At 43.5% G+C, this 24,276-nt stretch overlaps 1 protein-coding gene across 5 annotated transcripts in view; it reads left to right on the top strand.

The window, feature by feature from the left end:
• Positions 1 to 22,965, top strand: part of pacsin1b (protein kinase C and casein kinase substrate in neurons 1b) — a 100,192-nt gene extending 77,227 nt beyond the window's left edge. For 4 of the 5 annotated variants that reach the window (XM_061885517.1, XM_061885507.1, XM_061885528.1 and 1 more), the window contains 2 exons: positions 4,532 to 4,728; positions 18,860 to 19,424. In XM_061885517.1, coding sequence (XP_061741501.1) covers positions 4,532 to 4,728; positions 18,860 to 18,969 — 307 coding nt within the window. In that variant the 3' untranslated portion in view covers positions 18,970 to 19,424. Of the gene's footprint in view, positions 1 to 4,531; positions 4,729 to 18,859; positions 19,425 to 22,813 lie in introns of those variants that run through there. The other variant, XM_061885546.1, reaches the window with a different exon arrangement.
• The last annotated feature ends 1,311 nt before the right edge of the window (positions 22,966 to 24,276 follow it).

A 24,276-nucleotide genomic window follows, 5' to 3' on the forward strand; every position in this document is an offset into this window, starting at 1 on the left:
AGACTGGGGAGCTGGGGACTAGAATGTAGTTCCACAAGGTTCATGAAACTTTGTTTTTACCTCAAGCCTTGGGTCGGGGGACTAGAATGTAGTCTGACGGTTCATGAAACGTCTATCTCAAGACTTGGGTCTGGGATTAAAATTCAGTGTCACAGTTCATGAAATATTGTCTTTATCTCAAGACTTGGGTCTGGGGAGTAAATTGGAATCCCACGATTCATGAAACATTTGTCTTTATCTCAAGTCTTGAGTCTGGGGCTAAACTGTAGTTTCACAATTCATGAAACATTGTGTTCATCTCAAGACTTGGGTGTGGGTACTATAATGTGGTCCCACGGATCATAAAACCTTGTCTTTATCTCAAAACTTGGGCCTGGGGACAAAAATGTAGTCCCATGGTTTATGAAACCTTGTCTTTATCTCGAGCCTTGCGTCTGGGACTAGAATGTAGTCCCACGGTTCATGAAACCTTGTCTTTATGTCGAGACTTGGGTGTGGGACTAGAATGTAGTCCCACGGTTCATGAAACCTTGTCTTTATCGCAAGACTTGGGTCTGGGAATAAAATATAATCCCACGGTTCATGAAACGTTGTCTTTATCTCAAGACTTGGGCCTGGGGACTAGAATGTAGTCCCACGGTTCATGAAACCATAGTTCGGTTGGTAGAGTCGCCGTGCCAGCAACTTTAGGGTTGCATGTTTGATTCCAGCTTGTGCCATCCTAGTCACTGCCGTTGTGTCCTTGGGCAAGACACTTTACCCACCTGCTCCCAGTGCCACCCACACTGGTGTAAATGTAACTTAGATATTGGGTGTCACTATGTAAAGCGCTTTGAGTCACTTGAGAAAAGCGCTATATAAATATAATTCACTTTATCTCAAGCCTTGGGTCTGGGACTAGAATCTAGTCCCACGGTTCATGAAACCTTGTCTTTATCTCAAGACTTGGGTCTGGGACTAAAATGTAGTCCCACGGTTCATGAAAGATTGCCTTTATCTCAAGACTTGGGTCTGGGACAAGAATGTAGTCCCATGGTTTATGAAACGTCTTTATCTCAAGACTTGACACTGGGACTAGAATGTAGTCCCACAGTTCATGAAACTTTGTCTTTATCTCAAGACTTGGGTCTGGGGACTAGAATGTAATCTCACGGTTCATGAAACGTTGTCCTTATCTCAACACTTGGGTCTGGGACTAAAATGTAGTCCCACGGTTCATGAAACCTTGTCTTTATCTCAAGACTTGTGTCTGGGACTAGAATGTAGTCTCACGTTTCATGAAAGTCTTTATCTCAAAGACTTGAGCCTGTGGACTAAAATGTAGTCCCACGGTTCATAAAACGTTGTCTTTATCTCAAGACTGGGGAGCTGGGGACTAGAATGTAGTTCCACAAGGTTCATGAAACGTCTTTATCTCAAGACTTGGGTCTGAGATTAGAATGCAGTCTCACAGTTCATGAAATATTGTCTTTATCTCAAGACATGGGTCTGGGGACTAAATTGGAATCCCACGATTCATGAAACATTTGTCTTTATCTCAAGTCTTGAGTCTGGGACTAGAGTGTAGTTTCACAGTTCATGAAACATTGTCTTCATCTCAAAACTTGGGTCTGGGCACTATAATGTAGTCCCACGGTTCATGAAACATCGCCTTAACTCAAGACTTGGGCCTGGGACTAGAATGTAGTCCCACAGTTCATGAAACCTTGTCCTTATCTCAAGTCTTGGGTCTGGGGACTAGAATGTATTCCCACGGTTCATGAAACCTTGTCTTTATCTCAAGACGGGGGTCTGGGGACTAGAATGTAGTCCCACGGTTCATGAAACCTTGTCTTTATCTCAAGACTTGGGTCTGGGACTAAAATGTAGTCCCACGGTTCAGGAAAGATTGTCTTTATCTCAAGACTTGGGTCTGGGACAAGAATGAAGTCCCATGGTTTATGAAACGTCTTTATCTCAAGACATGAGTCTGGGACTAGGATGTAGTCCCACAGTTCATGAAACTTTGTCTTTATCTCAAGACTTGGGTCTGGGGACTAGAATGTAATCCCACGGTTCATGAAACGTTGTCCTTATCTCAAGACTTGGGTCTGGGACTAAAATGTAGTCCCACGGTTCATGAAACCTTGTCTTTATCTCAAGACTTGTGACTGGGACTAGAACGTAGTCTCACGTTTCATGAAAGTCTTTATCTCAAAGACTTGAACCTGTGGACTAAAATGTAGTCCCACGGTTCATAAAACGTTGTCTTTATCTCAAGACTGGGGAGCTGGGGACTAGAATGTAGTTCCACAAGGTTCATGAAACGTCTTTATCTCAAGACTTGGATCTGGTGACTAGAATGTAGTCCCACGGTTCATGAAACCTTGTCTTTATCTCAAGGCTTGGGCCTGGGGACTAGAATGTAATCCCACGGTTCATGAAAGGTTGTCCTTATCTCAAGACTTGGGTCTGGGACTAAAATGTAGTCACACGGTTCATGAAACCTTGTCTTTATCTCAAGACTTGTGTCTGGGACTAGAATGTAGCCTCAAGTTTCATAAAAGTCTTTATCTCAAAGACTTGGGCCTGTGGACTAGAATGTAGTCCCACGGTTCATGAAACATTGTCTTTATCTCAAGACTGGGGAGCTGGGGACTAGAATGTAGTTCCACAAGGTTCATGAAACTTTGTTTTTATCTCAAGCCTTGGGTCGGGGGACTAGAATGTAGTCTGACGGTTCATGAAACGTCTATCTCAAGACTTGGGTCTGGGATTAAAATTCAGTGTCACAGTTCATGAAATATTGTCTTTATCTCAAGACTTGGGTCTGGGGAGTAAATTGGAATCCCACGATTCATGAAACATTTGTCTTTATCTCAAGTCTTGAGTCTGGGGCTAAACTGTAGTTTCACAATTCATGAAACATTGTGTTCATCTCAAGACTTGGGTGTGGGTACTATAATGTGGTCCCACGGATCATAAAACCTTGTCTTTATCTCAAAACTTGGGCCTGGGGACAAAAATGTAGTCCCATGGTTTATGAAACCTTGTCTTTATCTCGAGCCTTGCGTCTGGGACTAGAATGTAGTCCCACGGTTCATGAAACCTTGTCTTTATGTCGAGACTTGGGTGTGGGACTAGAATGTAGTCCCACGGTTCATGAAACCTTGTCTTTATCGCAAGACTTGGGTCTGGGAATAAAATATAATCCCACGGTTCATGAAACGTTGTCTTTATCTCAAGACTTGGGCCTGGGGACTAGAATGTAGTCCCACGGTTTATGAAACCATAGTTCGGTTGGTAGAGTCGCCGTGCCAGCAACTTTAGGGTTGCAGGTTTGATTCCCGCTTGTGCCATCCTAGTCACTGCCGTTGTGTCCTTGGGCAAGACACTTTACCCACCTGCTCCCAGTGCCACCCACACTGGTGTAAATGTAACTTAGATATTGGGTGTCACTATGTAAAGCGCTTTGAGTCACTTGAGAAAAGCGCTATATAAATATAATTCACTTTATCTCAAGCCTTGGGTCTGGGACTAGAATCTAGTCCCACGGTTCATGAAACCTTGTCTTTATCTCAAGACTTGGGTCTGGGACTAAAATGTAGTCCCACGGTTCATGAAAGATTGCCTTTATCTCAAGACTTGGGTCTGGGACAAGAATGTAGTCCCATGGTTTATGAAACGTCTTTATCTCAAGACTTGACACTGGGACTAGAATGTAGTCCCACAGTTCATGAAACTTTGTCTTTATCTCAAGACTTGGGTCTGGGGACTAGAATGTAATCCCACGGTTCATGAAACGTTGTCCTTATCTCAACACTTGGGTCTGGGACTAAAATGTAGTCCCACGGTTCATGAAACCTTGTCTTTATCTCAAGACTTGTGTCTGGGACTAGAATGTAGTCTCACGTTTCATGAAAGTCTTTATCTCAAAGACTTGAGCCTGTGGACTAAAATGTAGTCCCACGGTTCATAAAACGTTGTCTTTATCTCAAGACTGGGGAGCTGGGGACTAGAATGTAGTTCCACAAGGTTCATGAAACGTCTTTATCTCAAGACTTGGGTCTGAGATTAGAATGCAGTCTCACAGTTCATGAAATATTGTCTTTATCTCAAGACATGGGTCTGGGGACTAAATTGGAATCCCACGATTCATGAAACATTTGTCTTTATCTCAAGTCTTGAGTCTGGGACTAGAGTGTAGTTTCACAGTTCATGAAACATTGTCTTCATCTCAAAACTTGGGTCTGGGACTATAATGAAGTCCCACAGTTCATGAAACTTTGTCTTTATCTCAAGACTTGGGCCTGGGCACTATAATGTAGTCCCACGGTTCATGAAACATCGCCTTAACTCAAGACTTGGGCCTGGGACTAGAATGTAGTCCCACAGTTCATGAAACCTTGTCCTTATCTCAAGTCTTGGGTCTGGGGACTAGAATGTAGTCCCACGGTTCATGAAACCTTGTCTTTATCTCAAGACGGGGGTCTGGAAATAGAATGTAGTCGCACAGTTCATCAAACCTTGCCCTTCCTCGGTCGTCATTCAGTGTGAGCAGCTACGAGAAGAACCAGGCCTACACGGCCTCAAACGAGTGGTCGGACGAGGACCAGACGGCGCCCAACTCCGCCAGCGACACCAACGGAGGCGCCAACCCCTTCGAGGAAGAGACGGGCGGTGGTGTTCGGGTGCGGGCGCTGTACGACTACGAGGGCCAGGAGCAGGACGAGCTCAGCTTCAGTGCGGGTGAGCGTCACACACAACTGGACCCAGCAGGCACTGGACTTTGATACAACTGTCCTTTAAAACCAGGTTTGGTATTTGGAAGTTGAGACAACGTTGAAGTTTAACGTTAGAGCAACATTGTTGGTTGACCACAAGGTCAAATTGTTCATACACTGAAACGAATCATATGGAATCGTTCATACACTGAATCGACTTGTGTTGAATTGTTCATGGACTAAACCGAATCGTATCAAATTGTTCATACACTGAATCGAATATTATCGAATCGTTCATACACTAAATTCAATTGTATCAAATCGTTCATACACTAAATCGAATCGTATCGAATCGTTCATACACTAAATCAATTCGTGTTAAATTGTTCATGGACTAAACCGAATCCTATCAAATTGTGAATACACTGAAACAAATATTATCGAATCGTTCATACTCTAAATCGAATCGTATTGAACTGTTCATTCACTACATCGAATCTTAGTTAATTGTTTATACACTAAATCGACGCGTTCATACACTAAATTTAATCTTAAGGATTTCGTTCATAGACTGAATCAACTCATGCATACACTAAATCAAATATTAGTGAATCGTCCATACACTAAATTGACTCGTTCATACACTAAATAAATCAAATTTTAATAATCGTCCATACACTAAATTGACTCGTTCATACACTAAATCGAATTTTAATAATCGTTCATACACTAAATCACCTCATTCATCCACTAAATCAACTCGTTCATACACTAAATCGAATCTTAATTAGTTGTTTACACACTTAATCGAATCTTAATTAATCGTACATACACTAAATCAAATCTTAATCGTCCGTACAATAAATCGAATCTTAATGAATTGCTCATACACTAAATCAAATGGTATCAATTCATTCATACAGTAAATTGAATCTTAATTAATACCTCATACATTAAATCAAATAGTTCATACACTAACTCAAATCTTAATTATTCGTTTATACACTAAATTGTATCTTAGTTAATTGTTCATACACTAAATCAAATCTTAATTTATCCTTCATACACTGAAACGAATCCTAATAAATTCTTCATACACTAAATCCACTTGTTCATACACTAAATCAAATCGTATCAAATTTTTCGTACACTAAATCGAGTCTTAATTAATCGTTCATACACTAAATCCACTTGTTCATACACTAAATCGAATCTTAATTAATTGTTTATACACTTAATCAAATCCTAATTAATCTTCTTAATCTTAATCGTTCATACACGAAATCGAATCTTAATGAATCGTTCATACATATATTTAAATCGTATCGATCTTTCATACACACAATCAAATCTTAATTAATAACTCATACATTAAATCGAATTGTTATTACACTAAATCAAATATTAATTATTTGTTTGTACACAAATTGAATCTTAATGAATCGTTCAAACAGAAAACAATTCTTAATCAATCCTTCATACACTAAATCGAATCTTAATTATTAGCTCATACATTAAATCAAATGGTTCATACACTAAATCTATCCAGCCATCCATCCATCCATCTTCTTCCGCTTATCGGGGGTCGGGTCACGGTTGCAGCAGCCTATCCAAGGAAGCGCAGACCTTCCTCTCCCCAGCCATTTCGGCCAGCTCTTCCTGGGGGATCCAGAGGCGTTCCCAGGCCAGCCGGGAGACATAGTCTTCGCAAGTCAAATAACGTGTCCTGGGTCTTCCCCGTGGCCTCCTACCGGTTGGACGTGCCCTAAACACCTCCCTAGAGGGGCGTTCGAGTGGCATCCTGACCAGATGCCCGAACCACTTAATCTGGCTCCTCTCGATGTGGAGCAGCAGAGCTTCTCACCCTAGCTCTACACTGTAAAAACTGTTGCCTAGATCTAACTCAATAAAAATAAGGGAACATTTTCCAAGCAATTTTTGTTAGTTTAGTCAACTAATTGGTATTTTGAGTAAGTAGAATTTAATAATATGCATTTCGATTTATGCAAAAAGATTAAGTTGCGTTTACAGAAAAAGCCAAGAAATTGAGTAAAATCAATGTAAAAAAAATCAGCATATTAAACACACAAGACTTAATTAAAATAAGTAACATTTAAATGAAAAAATAATTTTTGTACTCAATTTTATTATTTCTGACCAACTTACCCTTTCTTTGTTTTGAAAATGGAAAAATTACTTAGAATAATAATGGAAAAATCAAAATATATCAAATTCCAACCTTTATTAAATCATTACCATATAAAACAATGTCAATGAGCTTAGTACATAGAATGCATGACCTCAACTTTTTAAAGTGCTGTATAGAACATCATCACAGTAGTTTTCTTTTTTTAACCGTATGCATATTAATAAAACATTTTCAAAAGCCATATCCAAACCATGCCAATTAGCTGGACAGTATTAACAGTCAAGAACATCAGTATTTAGTGCATAAAAGAATGCATGACCTCAACTTTTTAAAGTGCTGTATAGAACACCATCACAGTAGTTTTCTTTTTTTAACCGTATGCATATTAATAAAACATTTTCAAAAGCTATATCCAAACCATGTCAATTAGCTGGACAGTATTAACAGTCAAGAACATCAGTATTTAGTGCATAAAAGAATGCATGACCTCAGCATCTCAAGATTTACTGAGAACATTCACAGTACAGTTTCTTGCTAAAACAATTTAACATTAAGATTATCTGTACTTCTGTAACAATTCACAAGCAGAACAACTTCACAGTAGTGTCTTTCAGTGTGTATATTTTGAAACATTTTAACTTAAACAACTCACATTTCCCTCCTTCTGACCAGCTGGAGCTTCAGAGTGGGGCAATTTAGTGTGTATAAAACATTAAAAAAAACGTAATCTACATACCAGAAACGATGACCTTGAGCTTTGTATAAAACCTGAACAGGACAAACCGTTACAACATTCTGAAGTATTCCACTCAATGTACAATGTATAACGATTTTGAACAGACACAAGAAAATAGCTGTTGAAAAGTGCAAGCTGACAGTCATGGCTCACTGCCTAAGCTAGAAGCTTGTTTTTGAAGGTCATGAATTTGGGTGTTGGTTTTGGGCGCAGTGTGTCGAGTCCCACAAAAAGTCTTTGAAATACCTCAAATGTTTTGGAAAGTTTGGATGGATACTCCAGATTAAGTGGATACGTCAACCCCAGAAGTAGGCAGCTTGCTTTGGCCAGGTTTCCAAGATGAGTAAGGAATGGTACTCCCTCAATGATGATTCCTACTGCATTTGGCTCACGACAGAAGTAGATGCTCATATTCTTCATTTTCAGGTCCTCATGAACAGTGGTCTCTGCAGTTCCCTTTGAGATACAAAAACAGTAATTAAAAAAAATAACATCTAATTTTATATCTAATGTAAGTTGTGTGATTTTTAATTCAGATAATGATTACTTTTGTGAAGACCATTGTGAAAACTTTTGAATTCTAATTTGAGCTCTTGTGCATTAAACTTAGGACAATAGATGCATTTCCAGCCACATGCTTTTTATTGGCATTTTTAATTTGCATATAAAAAACCGGAATAGAACCACCAGAAATTAAAACAAATAAACATGACACGACGGCGAGGCATGGTGGATGCGTGTTGGTACCCCAGGGATGCAAGAGGACCAAGACAGGCAGGAGTTGCAGGTAAGATTAGATTTAATACAAAACATAAAATAACACTGGTACAAAATACAAAGAAAAGGCGTGCTGAACGCACGGAGAGCTAGGCTAATAATTAACAACGAGAGCAGAGTACAGGAATAGACGTGCAGAGCGCACGCGAAGCTAAGGCGAAACTTAGCAATAGTAACTGCAAAAAGAAGAACCAACGTGCGTGTTGCAAGTAGCAAACAAACCAACCAGAAGGAACTGAGGTAGCAGGCAGGACTAAATACTAAAGCAATCAATGAAAAACAGGCGTGCATCGAAACAAGGGCAGGTGGAACCAATGTGAAACCATGGAGACCAGATAAACCGGAAGTGCTCAAACTAAGGAACGGAAGAGTCCATAATCACAACAAAACAAACAGTAATATGTTATGTATATATATAGTAAATGTTTTAATACTTGTTTAAGGGGAGTATTTTTGTTTGCATTGTTTTTTTTAGGGCAAACAGAAACACAAGACAGAAAGGCATTACTCTGTGGTGCTGTGCTAATCGGCTATCCTGGGGCTCCTGCCAACTAGCTGCATGCTCCACCTCCACCTGACAACTGCTGGTTCAGTCAGTTCAGATAAAATTAAAGCCAATTTAAGCTTGTACATCAGACTGATCAAAACCTGCTTTTAAACAATATTTACAAAGTAGTAGGAGATGAGCTCCTGTCCACTCTCTCCCATGTACTCTATGAGGCATCTCAGAGTCACATCTCTCTTCAACACTGCAGAGGCACTTGACCCCTGGAGTTAAAAGAATAATAAATCAATGAATTTTGTTGGCACTTTTACTCCAAATCTATGATACCGTTATTAGAGCATGATTACAGATTCAGTTTTGAACTTTTAAACCACTTTTAACCCACCTGTAGCAGTTCCATCAACAAGTTATTGATGTGCTGACCAGTCACTCCTCCTTTTGCACTGAAGAGCTCCAGGAGTTGTGGAGTGTACTTGTCCAGCTGGGACATAAATGTTGATTCCAGTGGAATAGCACTGCACCTTCGGAACTTTTCATTTATCTGTAAGACAGCAAATGTTGACCGTTACTGATATTAAGGGTTTTAGTATACATTTTCAGGCAAAAAGTGAGACTAGTATGTCATGTACAAGTCACAATGGAAACTTGGTCAGGAAAAATAGAATGATTAATCATTTACCTGGAATGGTTCGAAGAGGGGGCTTCACGGTGGCAGAGGGGTTAGTGCGTCTGCCTCACAATACGAAGTTCCTGCAGTCCTGGGTTCAAATCCAGGCCCGGGATCTTTCTGTGTGGAGTTTGCATGTTCTCCCCGTGAACGCGTGGGTTCCCTCCGGGTACTCCGGCTTCCTCCCACTTCCAAAGACATGCACCTGGGGATAGGTTGATTGGCAACACTAAATTGGCCCTAGTGTGTGAATGTGAGTGTGAATGTTGTCTGTCTATCTGTGTTGGCCCTGCGATGAGGTGGCGACTTGTCCAGGGTGTACCCCGCCTTCCGCCCGATTGTAGCTGAGATAGGCGCCAGCGCCCCCCGCGACCCCAAAAAGGGAATAAGCGGTAGAAAATGGATGGATGGTTCGAAGAGGGCAGGCCATATTTCCTTAAATTCTGCCACCCCAGGAGACTTGGCAACCACTTCCCGTCTTCTCCAACTGTATGTTGTGGCCATAATATCATTGATGCTCCTGGCACAGTCCTTTTGTTAAATATGCAAGTGAGGGTAAAATCTCCGTCAAATTTACCAAAATAAACGGCGGTTTTCACCGACCAAAACAAACGTAAAAATTCGGCAGTGTGTTAGCAAAGATATTGTTTAGTTTATATACAGTTTAAGAAAAAATAACTAATAGTAACTTAACCAACAGACAGCAAGTATATCACAACCCATCTCACCAGCACAACAGCTTCCCAAGTTTTGCTTGGAAAGTAAATAAGCTACGTGACTACAGCGTCTTTGTGTATTGTTAATTAGAGTGGGCTCCCCCCCCCCCCCCACACACACACACAACAGGTGACGCGGAACCATGAAAAGACTTGTTCGAAATAACACTAATTTCAGTCATTCAACTCAAACGTGACTAGTAGTAATGACACAGATAGCAGTAGTGCTTTCAATGTGTGTGTAAGCTTTCCTACTCACACAGTCACACTGGAAGCCAGTCGTTCGGGTTTGACAGGAGATTTATTCTTCCGATTGCTCACACATCCACAATGTATCGACTTTTCAGTCGGTCTGTTTTCTGTTCACCAGTCTCTGCTTCCGTCTCCCCGGTCTCAACAACTCCTTGCACCCGGCCGCTCACTGTTAAGGACAACAGATGATTACTCTAACACGTACCACCTGCGCGACTAATCATCTGAAAGCTGTGTCTCTCAGCCAGCACATGCCACGCCCCCGTCTGAGGGTGTGCTGTCTCCAGTCACCCAGACGGGGTCGCTATCCTTCAGTCCAACAGTGCACTGATCACAATCCTCCCCTACATACCTCCACCGCCAGACTTAGGCCGGAACATCGTCCGGCCGCACAACCCCCCCCCCCCCCCCCCCCCCCCCCCCGCCTGAGAGCGGGAGAGAAAGTCCGCCACGACCATCTGCGCTCCCGGCCTATGGATCACTCTGAAATGGTAGGGTTGTAAAGCAAGATACCAACGGGTGATCCGCGCGTTGGCATCTTTCATGCGGTGGAGCCACTGGAGAGACTTGTGGTCCGAGCAGAGGCTGAACGGGCGTCCCAGCAGGTAGTACCGGAGGGCACCGACCGCCCATCGGATAGCCAGGCACTCTCTCTCCACCGTGTTGTACCGGCTTTCTCGTTCTGACAGCTTTCTGCTGATATATAGGATGGGGTGGTCGATACCCTCTTTCTGCTGGGATAAAACAGCTCCCAGCCCTCTGCCCGACGCGTCGGCCTGCAAACAAAATGGGAGGGAAAAATCAGGCATGTGCAGTACTGGCTCCTCGCAAAGTGCTTTCCTCACCTTCTCGAATGCCTGCTGGCACTGCTCCGTCCACTGGACCAGATCTGGAGCACCCTTTCGGGTGAGGTCAGTTAGTGGGCTGGTCATGTCCGCAAACCGGGGGAAGAAACCTCCGGTAGTAGCCCACCAGCCCCAAAAACTGCCTCACCTCTTTTTTCGTCTTCGGGGTCGGGCAGGCCGCAACTGCCGCGGTTTTGTCTATCTGAGGCCGCACCTGACCTTCCCCCAAGTCGTACCCCAGATACTGTACCTCCCTCCGGCCAACCGCGCACTTCGCCGGGTTGGCGGTGAGCCCCGCCCGCCTCAGGGACTCGAGTACCTCCCCCACCCTCTGCACATGCTCCGCCCAGTTATTCCCCTGGATGATGACATCATCCAGATAGGCGGCAGCATATGCAGCATGAGGACGCAGCACCCGGTCCATGAGTCTCTGAAAAGTGGCGGGCGCACCGAACAAGCCGAACGGAAGGGTCACGAATTGGTATAAATATTCCGGAGTGGAGAATGCCGTTTTTTCCTTAGACTCTGGAGACAAGGGAATCTGCCAGTAACCCTTAGTTAAATCCAGTGTCGTAAAAAAACGAGCAGTGCCCAACCGGTCTAGGAGCTCGTCAACCCGGGGCATCAGGTATGCATCAAAGCGTGACACATCATTTACCTTGCGGTAGTCTACACAGAATCGCACCGACCCATCTTTCTTCCCTACGAGAACTATGGGACTGCACCATGCACTGTGTCTGTGTAACTCTTCTATTACCCCCAGTTCTAGCATGGCTTTTAATTCCTCCCGAACTACTTTGCGCTTGTGTTCGGATAGCCTATAGGGCCGAGACCTCACCGTCACGCCTGCGCTGGTCTCTATGTGATGTTGGGTGAGGTTCGTGCGGCCTGGCAGTGGGAAGAACACGTCAGCAAAATGTTGCTGTAAATTAACCACATCTGCTTTTTGTGACGGAGTCAGATTATCATCACAGCGGAGAAGGGAGGACCGGGGGGAACCTCCGGCCCCAGTTCCTCGTTCTCCGCTATCGCCGTCACCATGGTGACGGGTTCCGCTTCCCTCCACCCTTTTAATAGGTTGAGGTGGTAGATTTGGGTTGCCCCGCCCCTATCAGACCGCCGGACCTCATAATTCACGTCACCCACTCGTCGTGTGACCATGAAGGGTCCTTGCCACTTGGCGAGTAATTTAGAGCTGGATGTTGGGAGTAATACAAGTACTTTCTCCCCCGGTGAAAATTGTCTGAGTTGCGTCCCCTTGTTATACAGGCGTTCCTGACGTCCTTGGACTTGGAGCAAATTCTCCCGTGATAAGTGTCCCAATGTGTGGAGTTTTGCTCTCAAGTCCATGACGTACTGAATTTTGTTTTTACTGGGACTTGGACCTTCCTCCCAGCTTTCGTTAACTAGGCTCAGTACCCCTCGCGGCTTCCTGCCGAATAACAGTTCAAACAGGGAAAACCCTTTTGAGGCCTGAGGAACCTCCCGCACTGCAAACAATAGGGGATCCAACCATTTATGCCAATTTGGTTTGTCCTCGTGTACGAACTTCCGGATCATGGATTTCAAAGTTCTGTTCATCCGTTCTACCGGCCCATTTGTCTGGGGGTGGTAAACGCTGTTCCGAATAGATTTGATCCCAAATAATCCGTACAGCTCCTTTAATGTGCGTGACATAAAGGACGTGCCCTGGTCAGTTAAAATCTCTTTCGGGATTCCAACTCGGGAGATAACTTGAAACAGTGCCTGTGCTACACTCTTTGCAGAGATGGAGCGCAGTGGTACTGCTTCGGGATAGCGCGTTGCGTAATCTACCAGGACTAGCGCAAAGCGATACCCCCGGGTGCTCAGATGAAATGGCCCGACGAGGTCCATACCAATACGTTCAAACGGGACCTCTATGAGTGGTAATGGCTGCAAAGGAGCCCTAGGGGTGGCTGCGGGGTTGACTACCTGACAATCCGGGCAGGAAGCACACCAGCGGCGCACGTCAGCTCGAATGCCGGGCTAATAGAACCGGACCATTATCCGATTAAGTGTCTTATCATACCCCATTTGGCCGGCCATGGGATTAAAATGTCCCGCCTGGAAAATCATTTCCCGACGGTTTTTCGGCACCAACAACTGGGTGATTTCCTCCCCTGTCTGAGTGTCACGACTCACTCTGTATAATCTGTCCCTAATCAATGCAAAGTGAGGGAAATCCCGCGCTATCCCCGGGCGAACCAGCTGTCCATCAATTGAAATCACTTGGTCCCAGGTCGCGCGCAGAGTGTCATCTCGAGACTGCTCAAGTGGAAAATCATCCATGGGGCGCCATTGGGGAGCCGGGGAAACTTCCTGAGAAGCCCCCGCCGTCTCCCCTTCCCCCTACCCCCCGGCAGCGTCGGATGATCTCGCGTCGCCGATGAGAACAGCGTGGATATCCCCTTTCCCTACCGGTCGTGAACGCACCCCTGCGCACTGCTCTATTAACCCATTAAATCACGACCAATTGATTCCCAAGATTAAGGGGTGCGCCAGGCGCGAACTTACAGCCACCTTAACACTATGTTTTTTTCCCTTAAAAAAAAATTCCACCGGCACAATAGGGTACTCGTGAACATCCCCATGCACACATTTAACCCGCACCCGTGTACCCATTCTCAACGCCCGGGGTCGAACCAGATTCTGGTGGATCATGGACTGCTCGCAGCCCGAATCCACCATCGCCCGGTGTATACTCCCTTGTATCCTTACCGGTAGGTAGTACGTCTCTCCTGGCACGGGGGAGGGCGCCGCAGGGTCGACGACCCGGATCACCTGACCCACCTCCATGCTAGGACATTCCCGCTGCAGGTGTCCAAGCCGTCCACACCTCCAGCACACCTGCCCAGGCATCCGAGGAGGGGGGGACACAGCGTCCGTAACGGCCGGGTTCTGAGGAGGAGAAAAAACAGTTTGAGCATTTTTAAATCTAGTCCATTGTTGATTCCCATCAGCCGGCTGCGCGCGCATATTGTGCGGCGCTGTAACTGGGCGCTCCCCCGCCTCCGCTGCCTTTTCCTCCTTCCGATGCACTGCCAAATGATCTTCTGCTAGGGCCACCGCCGCGGCCAGGTATTGTGGGCGGTGATACTGGACCCACCCATGAACTGCTCGAGAATGATTTGTTCCATCACTTCTTCGACTCGCCCGGGTTGCAGCCATCTGTTCGCCGCGTCGCTGAGTTGCTGCCCCAGGGCGAAAGGCCGCTCCTCCTTGCCGAGTCGCATTGCCCGGAATCGGCGAATGTGATCCTCTTTGGATCCTCCCGTCCGGTCCAGCACTGCGCGCCTCGAGTCCCGGTACCTTACCCGGGAATCTGGTGGTAGGCTGAGTGCCGCTCGTTGCGCCTCTCCCGCCAGCAGCGACAGCAGACGCACTGCCCATTCTTCCTACGGCCATGCGCATGCGCCCGCCGTGGCTTCGAACATGTCCATCAATGATTGTGGATCTTCTGTCTCCGCCATTCTGTGCATCCCGACAGTCGCTAGGGATGGCCTCGCTGTTGTGGGTGTTCCTGCTCCGAAAACTCTCTGTCATGGCTCGCAGGATTTGATTTTGTTGCGCGATTTGGTTTTGCATCGCCTCCATCTGCCGGTGATTTGCGGTAGATACTTCCGCCAACAGCTCCCCCAATGCTTCAATCGGGCTAGGTGTCGACATTGTTTTTAATATATATATGTATATATATATATATATAAATATATATATATATTTTTTTTAAGTTGAGCGCCAAATGTAAGCTTTCCTACTCACACAGTCACACTGGAAGCCAGTCGTTCGGGTTTGACAGGAGATTTATTCTTCCGATTGCTCACACATCCACAATGTATCGACTTTTCAGTCGCTCTGTTTTCTGTTCACCAGTCTCTGCTTCCGTCTCCCCGGTCTCAACAACTCCTTGCACCCGGCCGCTCACTGTTAAGGACAACAGATGATTACTCTAACACGTACCACCTGCGCGACTAATCATCTGACAGCTGTGTCTCTCAGCCAGCACATGCCACGCCCCCGTCTGAGGGTGTGCTGTCTCCAGTCACCCAGACGGGGTCACTATCCTTCAGTCCAACAGTGCACTGATCACAATCCTCCCCTACAGTGTGCAACTTAAATTCGCTATTTGCCGTTGATATTAAACCTACAACAATCATGTCTTTTTTTTCCTTTTTTGCGGTGGCGCCGAAAATCCAGCAGTGACAGCCTACATTGCCAAATACCACATCGAAGCACCTGCAAGTCACTATATCTTTAAAATATTGAACTACCAAGTAAAGAAAACGCAAATTAAAACTGCACATGTATAAACAATGTTTGGTTGAAGTTATGAGCTGTTGGCGGTAAGAGCACATTCGAAATGGCGGTCAGCGGGAAAAGTAGCAAACAAAATATAACGTTGAACAATGCTTTTGAAAATGTATACATTTCAATATGGGCAAATACTGACTTTTAACAATATAAATTGTTACTTACATGAGTTCGGTAAAGTGTTTTCCTTGGGCTCCGTGAAACAACGTGTCTGGGCTTGTTCTTCCACATCTGCAGGTGGGCGTGTCCTGATGTTTTAGGTCTGATATAGACATTTGAACTGAGTTTTGCTAAATCAATTTATGTTGGAAGTCCACTAAAATTAATTTTATCACGTAAAAAAATAAGTTATAAAAATATTCACACTTTAAAGTAAAACGGACAATACCACTGAAAGAGTTTTTACAGTGTAAGGGAGAGCCCTGCCACCCGGCGGAGGAAACTCATTTCGGCCTCTTGTACCTGTGATCTTGTCCTTTCGGTCATGGCCCAAAGCTCATGACCATGGGTGAGGATGGGAACGTAGATCATCCGGTAAATTGAGAGCTTTGCCTTCCGGCTCAGCTCCTTCTTCACCACAACTGATCAATACAACGTCCGCATTACTGAAGACGCCGCACCGATCCGCCTGTCCATCTCATGATCCACTCTTCCCTCACTCGTGGAGAAGACTCCTAGGTACTTAAACTCCTCCACTAGGGGCAGGGTCTCCTCCCCAACCCGGAGATGGCACTCCACCCTTTTTCCGGGCGAGAACCATGGACTCGGACTTGGAGGTGCTGATTCTCATTCCGGTCGCTTCACACTCGGCTGCGAACTTATCCAGTGAGAACTGAAGATCCCGGCCAGATGAAGCCATCAGGACCACGTCATCTGCAAAAAGCAGAGACCTAATCGCACGGCCACCAAACCCGAACCCCTCAACGCATTCACTGCGCCTGGAAATTCTGTCCATAAAAGTTATGAACAGAGTCCGTGACAAAGGGCAGCCTTGGCGGAGTCCAACCCTCACTGGAAATGTGTCCGACGTACTGCGGGCAATGCGGACCAAGCTCTGACACTGATCGTACAGGGAGTGAACCGCCTCAATCAGACAGTCCGATACCCCATACTCTCTGAGCACTCCCCACAGGACTTCCAGAGGGACACGGTCGAATGCCTTCTCCATGTCCACAATGCACATGTAGACTGGTTGGGCAAACTCCCATGCACCCTCAAGGACCCTGCCGAGCGTGTAGAGCTGGTCCTCAGTTCCACGACCAGGACGAAAACCACACTGTTCCTCCTGAATCCAAGGTTCGACTATCCGGCGTAGCCTCCTCTCCAGTACACCTGAATAAACCTTACCGGGAAGGCTGAGGAGTGTGATCCCACGATAGTTGGAACACACCCTCCGGTCCCCCTTCTTAAAGAGAGGTACCACCACCCTGGTCTGCCAATCCAGAGGTACCGCCCCCGATGTCCATGCGATGTTGCAGAGTCTTGTCTACCAAGACAGCCCCACAGCATCCAGAGCCTTAAGGAACTCCGGGCGGATCTCATCCACCCCTGGGGCCTTGCCACCGAGGAGCTTTTTAACTACCTCAGCAACCTCAGCCACAGAAATGGGAGAGCCCACCACAGATTCCCCAGGCACTGCTTCCTCATAGTAAGACGTGTTGGTGGGATTGAGGAGGTCTTCGAAGTATTCCTTCCACCGATCCACAACATCAGCAGTCAAGGTCAGCAGAAAACCATCCACTAATTATTCTTTTAAACACTAAATTGAATCTTAATGAATCGTTCATACACTAAATCAAATCTTAATTAATCATTCATACACTAAATCAAATCTTTATTGTTCATACACTAAATCGAATCTTAATGAATTGTTCATACACTAAATTAACTTGTTCTTAAACTAAATCGACTCTTAATTAATTTTTTATGCACTTATTTGAATCTTAATGAATCGTTCATACACTAAATCAAATGGTATCGAATCGTTCATACAATAAATCAAATCTTAATTGATAGCTCATGGTAAATGGTAAATGGGTTGTACTTGTATAGCGCTTTTCTACCCCTTTTTAAGGAGCCCAAAGCGCTGTGACAGTATTTCCACATTCGCCCATTCACACACACATTCACACACTGACGGTGGGAACTGCCATTCAAGGCGCTGACCAGGACCCATCAGGAGCAAGGGTGAAGTGTCTTGCCCAAGTACACAACGGACGTGACTAGGATGTTAGAAGGTGGGGATATAACCAGTAACCCTCAGATTGCTGGCACAGCCACTCTACCAACTTCGCCACGCCGTCCCCATACATTAAATCGAATCGTTCATACACTAGATCGTATCTTTTATATTTTTTTATACACTAAATTGAATCTTAATGAATTGTTCATTCACTAAATTGAATCTTAATTAATCGTTCATGCACAAAATTAACTCGTTCATACACTAAATCGAATCCTAATTAGTTTTTTATACACTTAATCGAATCTCAAATAATCGTTCAGACTCTAAATCAAATCGTATCAAATCGTTTATACACTAAATCAAACGTATCAAATCTTTCATACACTAAATCAAATCTTAATTAATCGTTCATACACTAAATCAACTCGTTCATACACTAAACCAAATCTTATTTAATTATTTATACACTTAATCAAATCTTAATTAATCGTTCATACACTAAATTAAATCTTAATCGTTCATACACTAAATTGAATCTTAATGAACCGTTCATACACAAAATCAAATGGTATCGAATCGTTCATACACTAAATCAAATCTTAATAGTTCATACTTTAAATCGAATTGTTCATACACTAAATCGAATCTGAATTATTCGTTTATACACTAAATTGAATCTTAATGAATCATTCATACACTGAATCAAATCTTTATTAATGTTTTATACACTAAATCCAATCTTAATGAATCGTTCATACTCTATATGTAATCAGTTTGAAACGCTCTGTTCTATAAATAAATTGTTTTTGATTTGTATCGGATCGATGGTCCAAAAGCAAGTTCTTCCAAGGTTGACTTTGAGTCAGGACCCAAGTTCCCTGCGTTGTGTCCATGTCTGGTGCCTGCTGACGAACAAATGTCTCCTGGACACCCCACTGAGTCTTCCGGGTGTTTCCTTGTGGATGTTTCCTTCTACATGTGTTCCTCCTCCTCAGGCGACGAGCTGACAAAGCTGGAGGACGAGGACGAGCAGGGCTGGTGCAAAGGTCGCCTTGACAACGGCCAGCTGGGTCTTTACCCGGCCAATTACGTGGAGCCCGTCTAGCGGTCCTCCCCTACTCCAGACCGGAATAAACCGTGAACGCACGTTGACTTGCCGGGGCCGTCCGCCCCACAAAGCGACGCATCACGATTCCTACGTCAAACGCTCTTCAACGTCTAAGGAGGTCCTCTGTGTATATATATATTTTTTTTTTACCACCTGGAGGCTGTACGTGTTTACACCTCATGGAACTATTGACTCGTTAGTTCCAGCTGGTATTCAAGACCGGGTATTCAAGACCAGGAAATCAAGACCAGGTAATCAAGACCAAGTATTCAAGACCAAGTATTCAAGACCAGGTAATCAAGACCTGGTATTCAAGACCAGGTATTCAAGACAAGGTAGGCTACATGGTGTTAGCATAGAATCACAACTGCAAACAGAACCAATGGACACATACAAAAAAAATGTCATTTTTACATTTCCCATGTACTGAATACATAAAAAACTGTCAAGAACTGTGGTTCTCACAATTTTTACACCAAGTACCACCTTTTTATTGCAATTTAGATGTGCTGGTTTTAGGTTAACAATCAGATTGAATGTATCAATCAATGAATATTTAACCCTCTTTAGGCTCTAAAAACATTTTGGATTATTTTTTGTTTTTTTTTACTTATTTGGCTTAAACTTCTCAATAAATTTCAATACTAATTAGGGTTGTTCCAATACCAATATTTTAGTACCGGTACCAGTACCAAAATGTATTTCGATACTTTTTTGGTGGTCGCAGCTTAATGCTGGGTTGGTTCCCCCGGGATGCAGACGGACCACTTCGGACAACACGTGCAGATAAATAACATTATTTATTCTTCGAAATCAAAGAAGTACCAAAAACAAAAAACAAACCAGAGGAAAAAATGTGCCGATCGCACTGGACGCTACCATTATGCATAGACTAGAAGACAAGAAATACTCACGTAACAGGTTGCGTGTAGCAAACAATGAAGCCCTGGCCGACTGACTGGCATAAACAGGCTTAAATAATGCCTCTGATTAGTGCACGGGAAAACAGGTGAGCTTCCCGAACAACAATCAGAGACAGGCAGAAATAGTAAGCAACCATGGTAACAAAAAACAAACTCAAGGGTGCACAAAGACAGGAACTGAGGGAGTCCAAAACTGACAGAAAATAACAAAACGTGATCGGATCATAACACTTTTTGGTACTTTTCTAAATAAAGGGGACCACAAAAAAATGGCATTATTGACTTTATTTTAATAAAAAAATCTTAGGGTACATTAAAATATGTTTACTATTGTAATTTAGTCCTTAAATAAAATAGTAAACATACTAGACAATTTGTTTTTTAGTATTAAGTAAAAAAACAAAGACTCCTAATTAGTCTGCTGACTAATTAACATATTGTGTCATTTATAATTCTATTATTTTGTCTACATTGTGAGGGAAAAACTGTAAAAAAAAAAGATTATTAATCTACTTGTTCATTTACTGTTAATATCTGCTTATTTTCTGTTTTAACATGTTCTATCTACACTTCTTTTAAAATGTAATACAAACCCCGTTTCCATATGAGTTGGGAAATTATGTTAGATGTAAATATAAACGGAATACAATGATTTTCAAATCATTTTCAACCCATATTCAGTTGAATATGCTACGAAGACAACATATTTTATGTTCAAACTGAAAAACATTTTTTCTTTTGCAAATAATAATTAACTTTGGAATTTTTGATGCCAGCAACACGTGACAAAGAAGTTGGGAAAGGTGGCAATAAATACTGCTGAAGTTGAGGAATGCTCATCAAACACTTATTTGGAACATCCCACAGGTGTGCAGGCTAATTGGTAACAGGTGGGTGCCATGATTAGGTATTAAAACAGCTTCCCAAAAAATGTTCAGTCTTTCACAAGAAAGGATGGGGCGAGGTACACCCCTTTGTCCACAACTGCGTGAGCAAATAGTCAAACAGTTTAAGAACAATATTTCTCAAAGTGCAATTGCAAGAAATTTAGGGATTTTAACATCTACGGTCCATAATATCATCAGAAGGTTGATGACTGTGACCTTCAAAAACCGACATCAATCTCTAAAGGATATCACCACATGGGCTCAGGAACCCTTCAGAAAACCACTGTCACTAAATACAGTTCGCTGCTACATCTGTAAGTGCAATTTAAAGCTCTACTATGCAAAGCGAAAGCCATTTATCAACAACATGCAGAAACGGCGCCGGCTTCTCTGGGCCCGAGATCATCGAAGATGGACTGATGCAAAGTGGAAAAGTGTTCTGTGGTCTGACGAGTCCACATTTCAAATTTTTGGGGGAATTATTCGACATTGTGTCATCCGGACCAAAGGGGAAGCGAACCATCCAGACTGTTATCGACCCAAAGTTCAAAAGCCAGCATCTGTGATGGTATGGGGGTGTATTAGTGCCCAAGGCATGGGTAACTTACACGTCTGTGAAGGTACCATTAATTCAGCTTTTGGAACAACATATGCTGCCACCTAAGCGTCGTCTTTTTCATGGACGCCCCTGCTTATTTCAGCAAGACAATGCCAAGCCACATTCAGCATGTGTTACAACAGCGTGGCTTCATAAAAAAAGAGTGCCGGTACTTTCATGGCCCGCCTGCAGTCCAGACCTGTCTGCCATCAAAAATGTGTGGCGCATTATGAAGCGTAAAATACGACAGCGGAGACCCCGGACTGTTGAACGACTGAAGCTCTACATAAAATAAGAATGGGAAAGAATTCCACTTTCAAAGCTTCCACAATTAGTTTCCTCAGTTCCCAAACGTTTATTGAGGGTTGTTAAAAGAAAAGGTGATGTAACACAGTGGTGAACATGCCCTTTCCCAACTACTTTGGCACGTGTTGCAGCCATGAAATTCTAAGTTAATTATTATTTGCAAAAAATAAAAAATAAAGTTTATGAGTTTAAACATCAAATATCTTGTCTTTATAGTGCATTCAACTGAATATGGGTTGAAAAAGATTTGCAAATCATTGTATTCCGTTTATATTTACATCTAACACAATTTCCCAACTCATATGGAAACAGGGTTTGTGATCACTTATTTTTCCCTTCTTTGATACTTTACATTTGTTTTGGATGATACCACATATTTAGGTACCGATCCGATACTAAGTGGTTACGGGATCGTACAATGAAATATACTACCTAATAAACCAATACTGATTAAGAAATATCCATGTAAAGGGTAGGTTTCACGCTGTTTTCTGTTTTAACATGTTCTATCTACACTTTTGTTCAAATGTAATAATCACTTATTTGTCTCTTCTTTGATACTTGACATTAGTTTTGGATGATGCCACACACTTAGGTATTGATCCCATACCAAGTGGTTACAGGATCATACAATAAAATATAATACCTAATAAACCAATACTGATGAAGAAATACTGATGTAAAGGGTAGGTGTTGCGCTGTTTTCTGTTTAAACATGTTCTATCTACACTTTTGTTAAAATGTAATAATAACTTATTCTTCTCTTCTTTGATACGTGACATTAGTTTTGGATGATACCCCACATTTAGGCATCGATCCGATACCAAGTGGTTACAGGATCATACATTGGTCATATTCAAAGTCCTCATTTGTCCAGGGAAGTATTTCCTGACTTTATAAACATATATTTTGCTAATTTTTCTTTAGGTGGAGTTCATAATAATTCTGGTGTTGTGTGCGCGATAACACACACACACACACACACACACACACCCTGAGCTCCTGCATGGCCTCCATGTATTTTCCCTTTGCAACGTCTCCACCACATGGCGCACCTCACGGGACGGATGACCTGAGTGCATGTTGCAGCGCAGGTATGTCACATGATCACTGTGTGGTGTCTACAGGTGTCAGCAGAGACGTGAACCCGACACTTGCCAAAGCAGATAAAGCCGCAGCCGTCCAGAAGAAACCAGACCGGCAGCCTCTGAAGTATTGATGAGCCTTTTTTCCCCCTTCAATAAAGCAGCGCTTGTGGACAAACTGTTAAAGGGGAACATTATCACAATTTCAAAAGGGTTAAAAACAATAAAAATCAGTTCCCAGTGGCTTGTTGTATTTTTTTTAATTTTTTTTCAAAATTTTACCGGTCCCGGAATAGCCCTTAAAAAAAGCTTTAAAGTGCTTGATTTTCGCTATTTGCGATGCCACTATCCATTTCCCTGTGACGTCATACAGTGCTGCTAATGTAAACAAACAATGGCAGATACCGCAGCAAGATATAGCGACATTAGCTCGGATTCAGACTCGGATTTCAGTGGTTTAAGAGATTCAACAGATTACGCATGTATTGAAACGGATGGTTGGAGTATAAAAGTATTGAAGAAGAAACTGAAGCTATTGAGCGAATAGCTATTAACGCTACTCATAGCCATAGCATGGCCAAATAGCTGCGTTAGCATCGCCGGTAAAAAGTGCGGACCAAACGATCAGGACTTTCGCATCGCTTGACACTGGAGCAATTTAAATCCGTCGATTGGTGTTTTTTCGCATTAAATGTGGGTCGAAGGAAACGTAATATAGTTGCAAATGCACCTGCAAGTTATCCATACATCTCTGTGCCATGTCTGCTTTAGCACCGCCGGTAAATAGCATGTTAACATTGATTAGCGTAGCATGTTGGCATCGATTAGCTGGCAGTCAACATCAACAAAACTCACCTTTGTGATTTCGTTGACTTTATCGTTGCAAATGCATCTGCAGGTTAGCCATACATCTCTGTGCCATGTCTGCCGTTGCACCGCCGGTAAATAGCATGTTAGCATCGATTAGCATAGCATGTTCGCATCGATTAGCTGGCAGTCACGGCGCAACCAAATATGTCTGATTAGCACATAAGTCAACATTAACAAAACTCCCCTTTGTGATTTTGTTGACTTTATCGTTGCAAATGCATCTGCAGGTTATCCATACATCTCTGTGTCATGTCTGTCATCGCCGGTAAAATGTGGAGACACTTTGGTACATTCAATGGGGGTCTGGCGGGAGACACTTTCGCATCTTCGGGCCAGTGGTGCAACTTGAATCCCTCCCTGTTAGTGTTGTTACACCATCCGACAACACACCGACGAGGCATGATGTCTCCAAGGTTCCAAAAAATAGTCGAAAAAACGGAAAATAACAGAGCTGAGACCCATCCATCCATCCATCCATTTTCTACCGCTTATGGTGTTTGTAATGTGTTGAAAAGGAAAATGGCGGCTGTATTACCTCGGAGACGTCACGTTCTGACGTCATCACCACATGAGCGATAAACAGAAAGGTGTTTAATTCGCCAAAATTCACCCATTTAGAGTTCGGAAATCGGTTA

Source organism: Nerophis ophidion, linkage group LG02 (assembly GCF_033978795.1).
Source record: "Nerophis ophidion isolate RoL-2023_Sa linkage group LG02, RoL_Noph_v1.0, whole genome shotgun sequence".
NCBI classification, from domain to species: domain Eukaryota; kingdom Metazoa; phylum Chordata; class Actinopteri; order Syngnathiformes; family Syngnathidae; genus Nerophis; species Nerophis ophidion.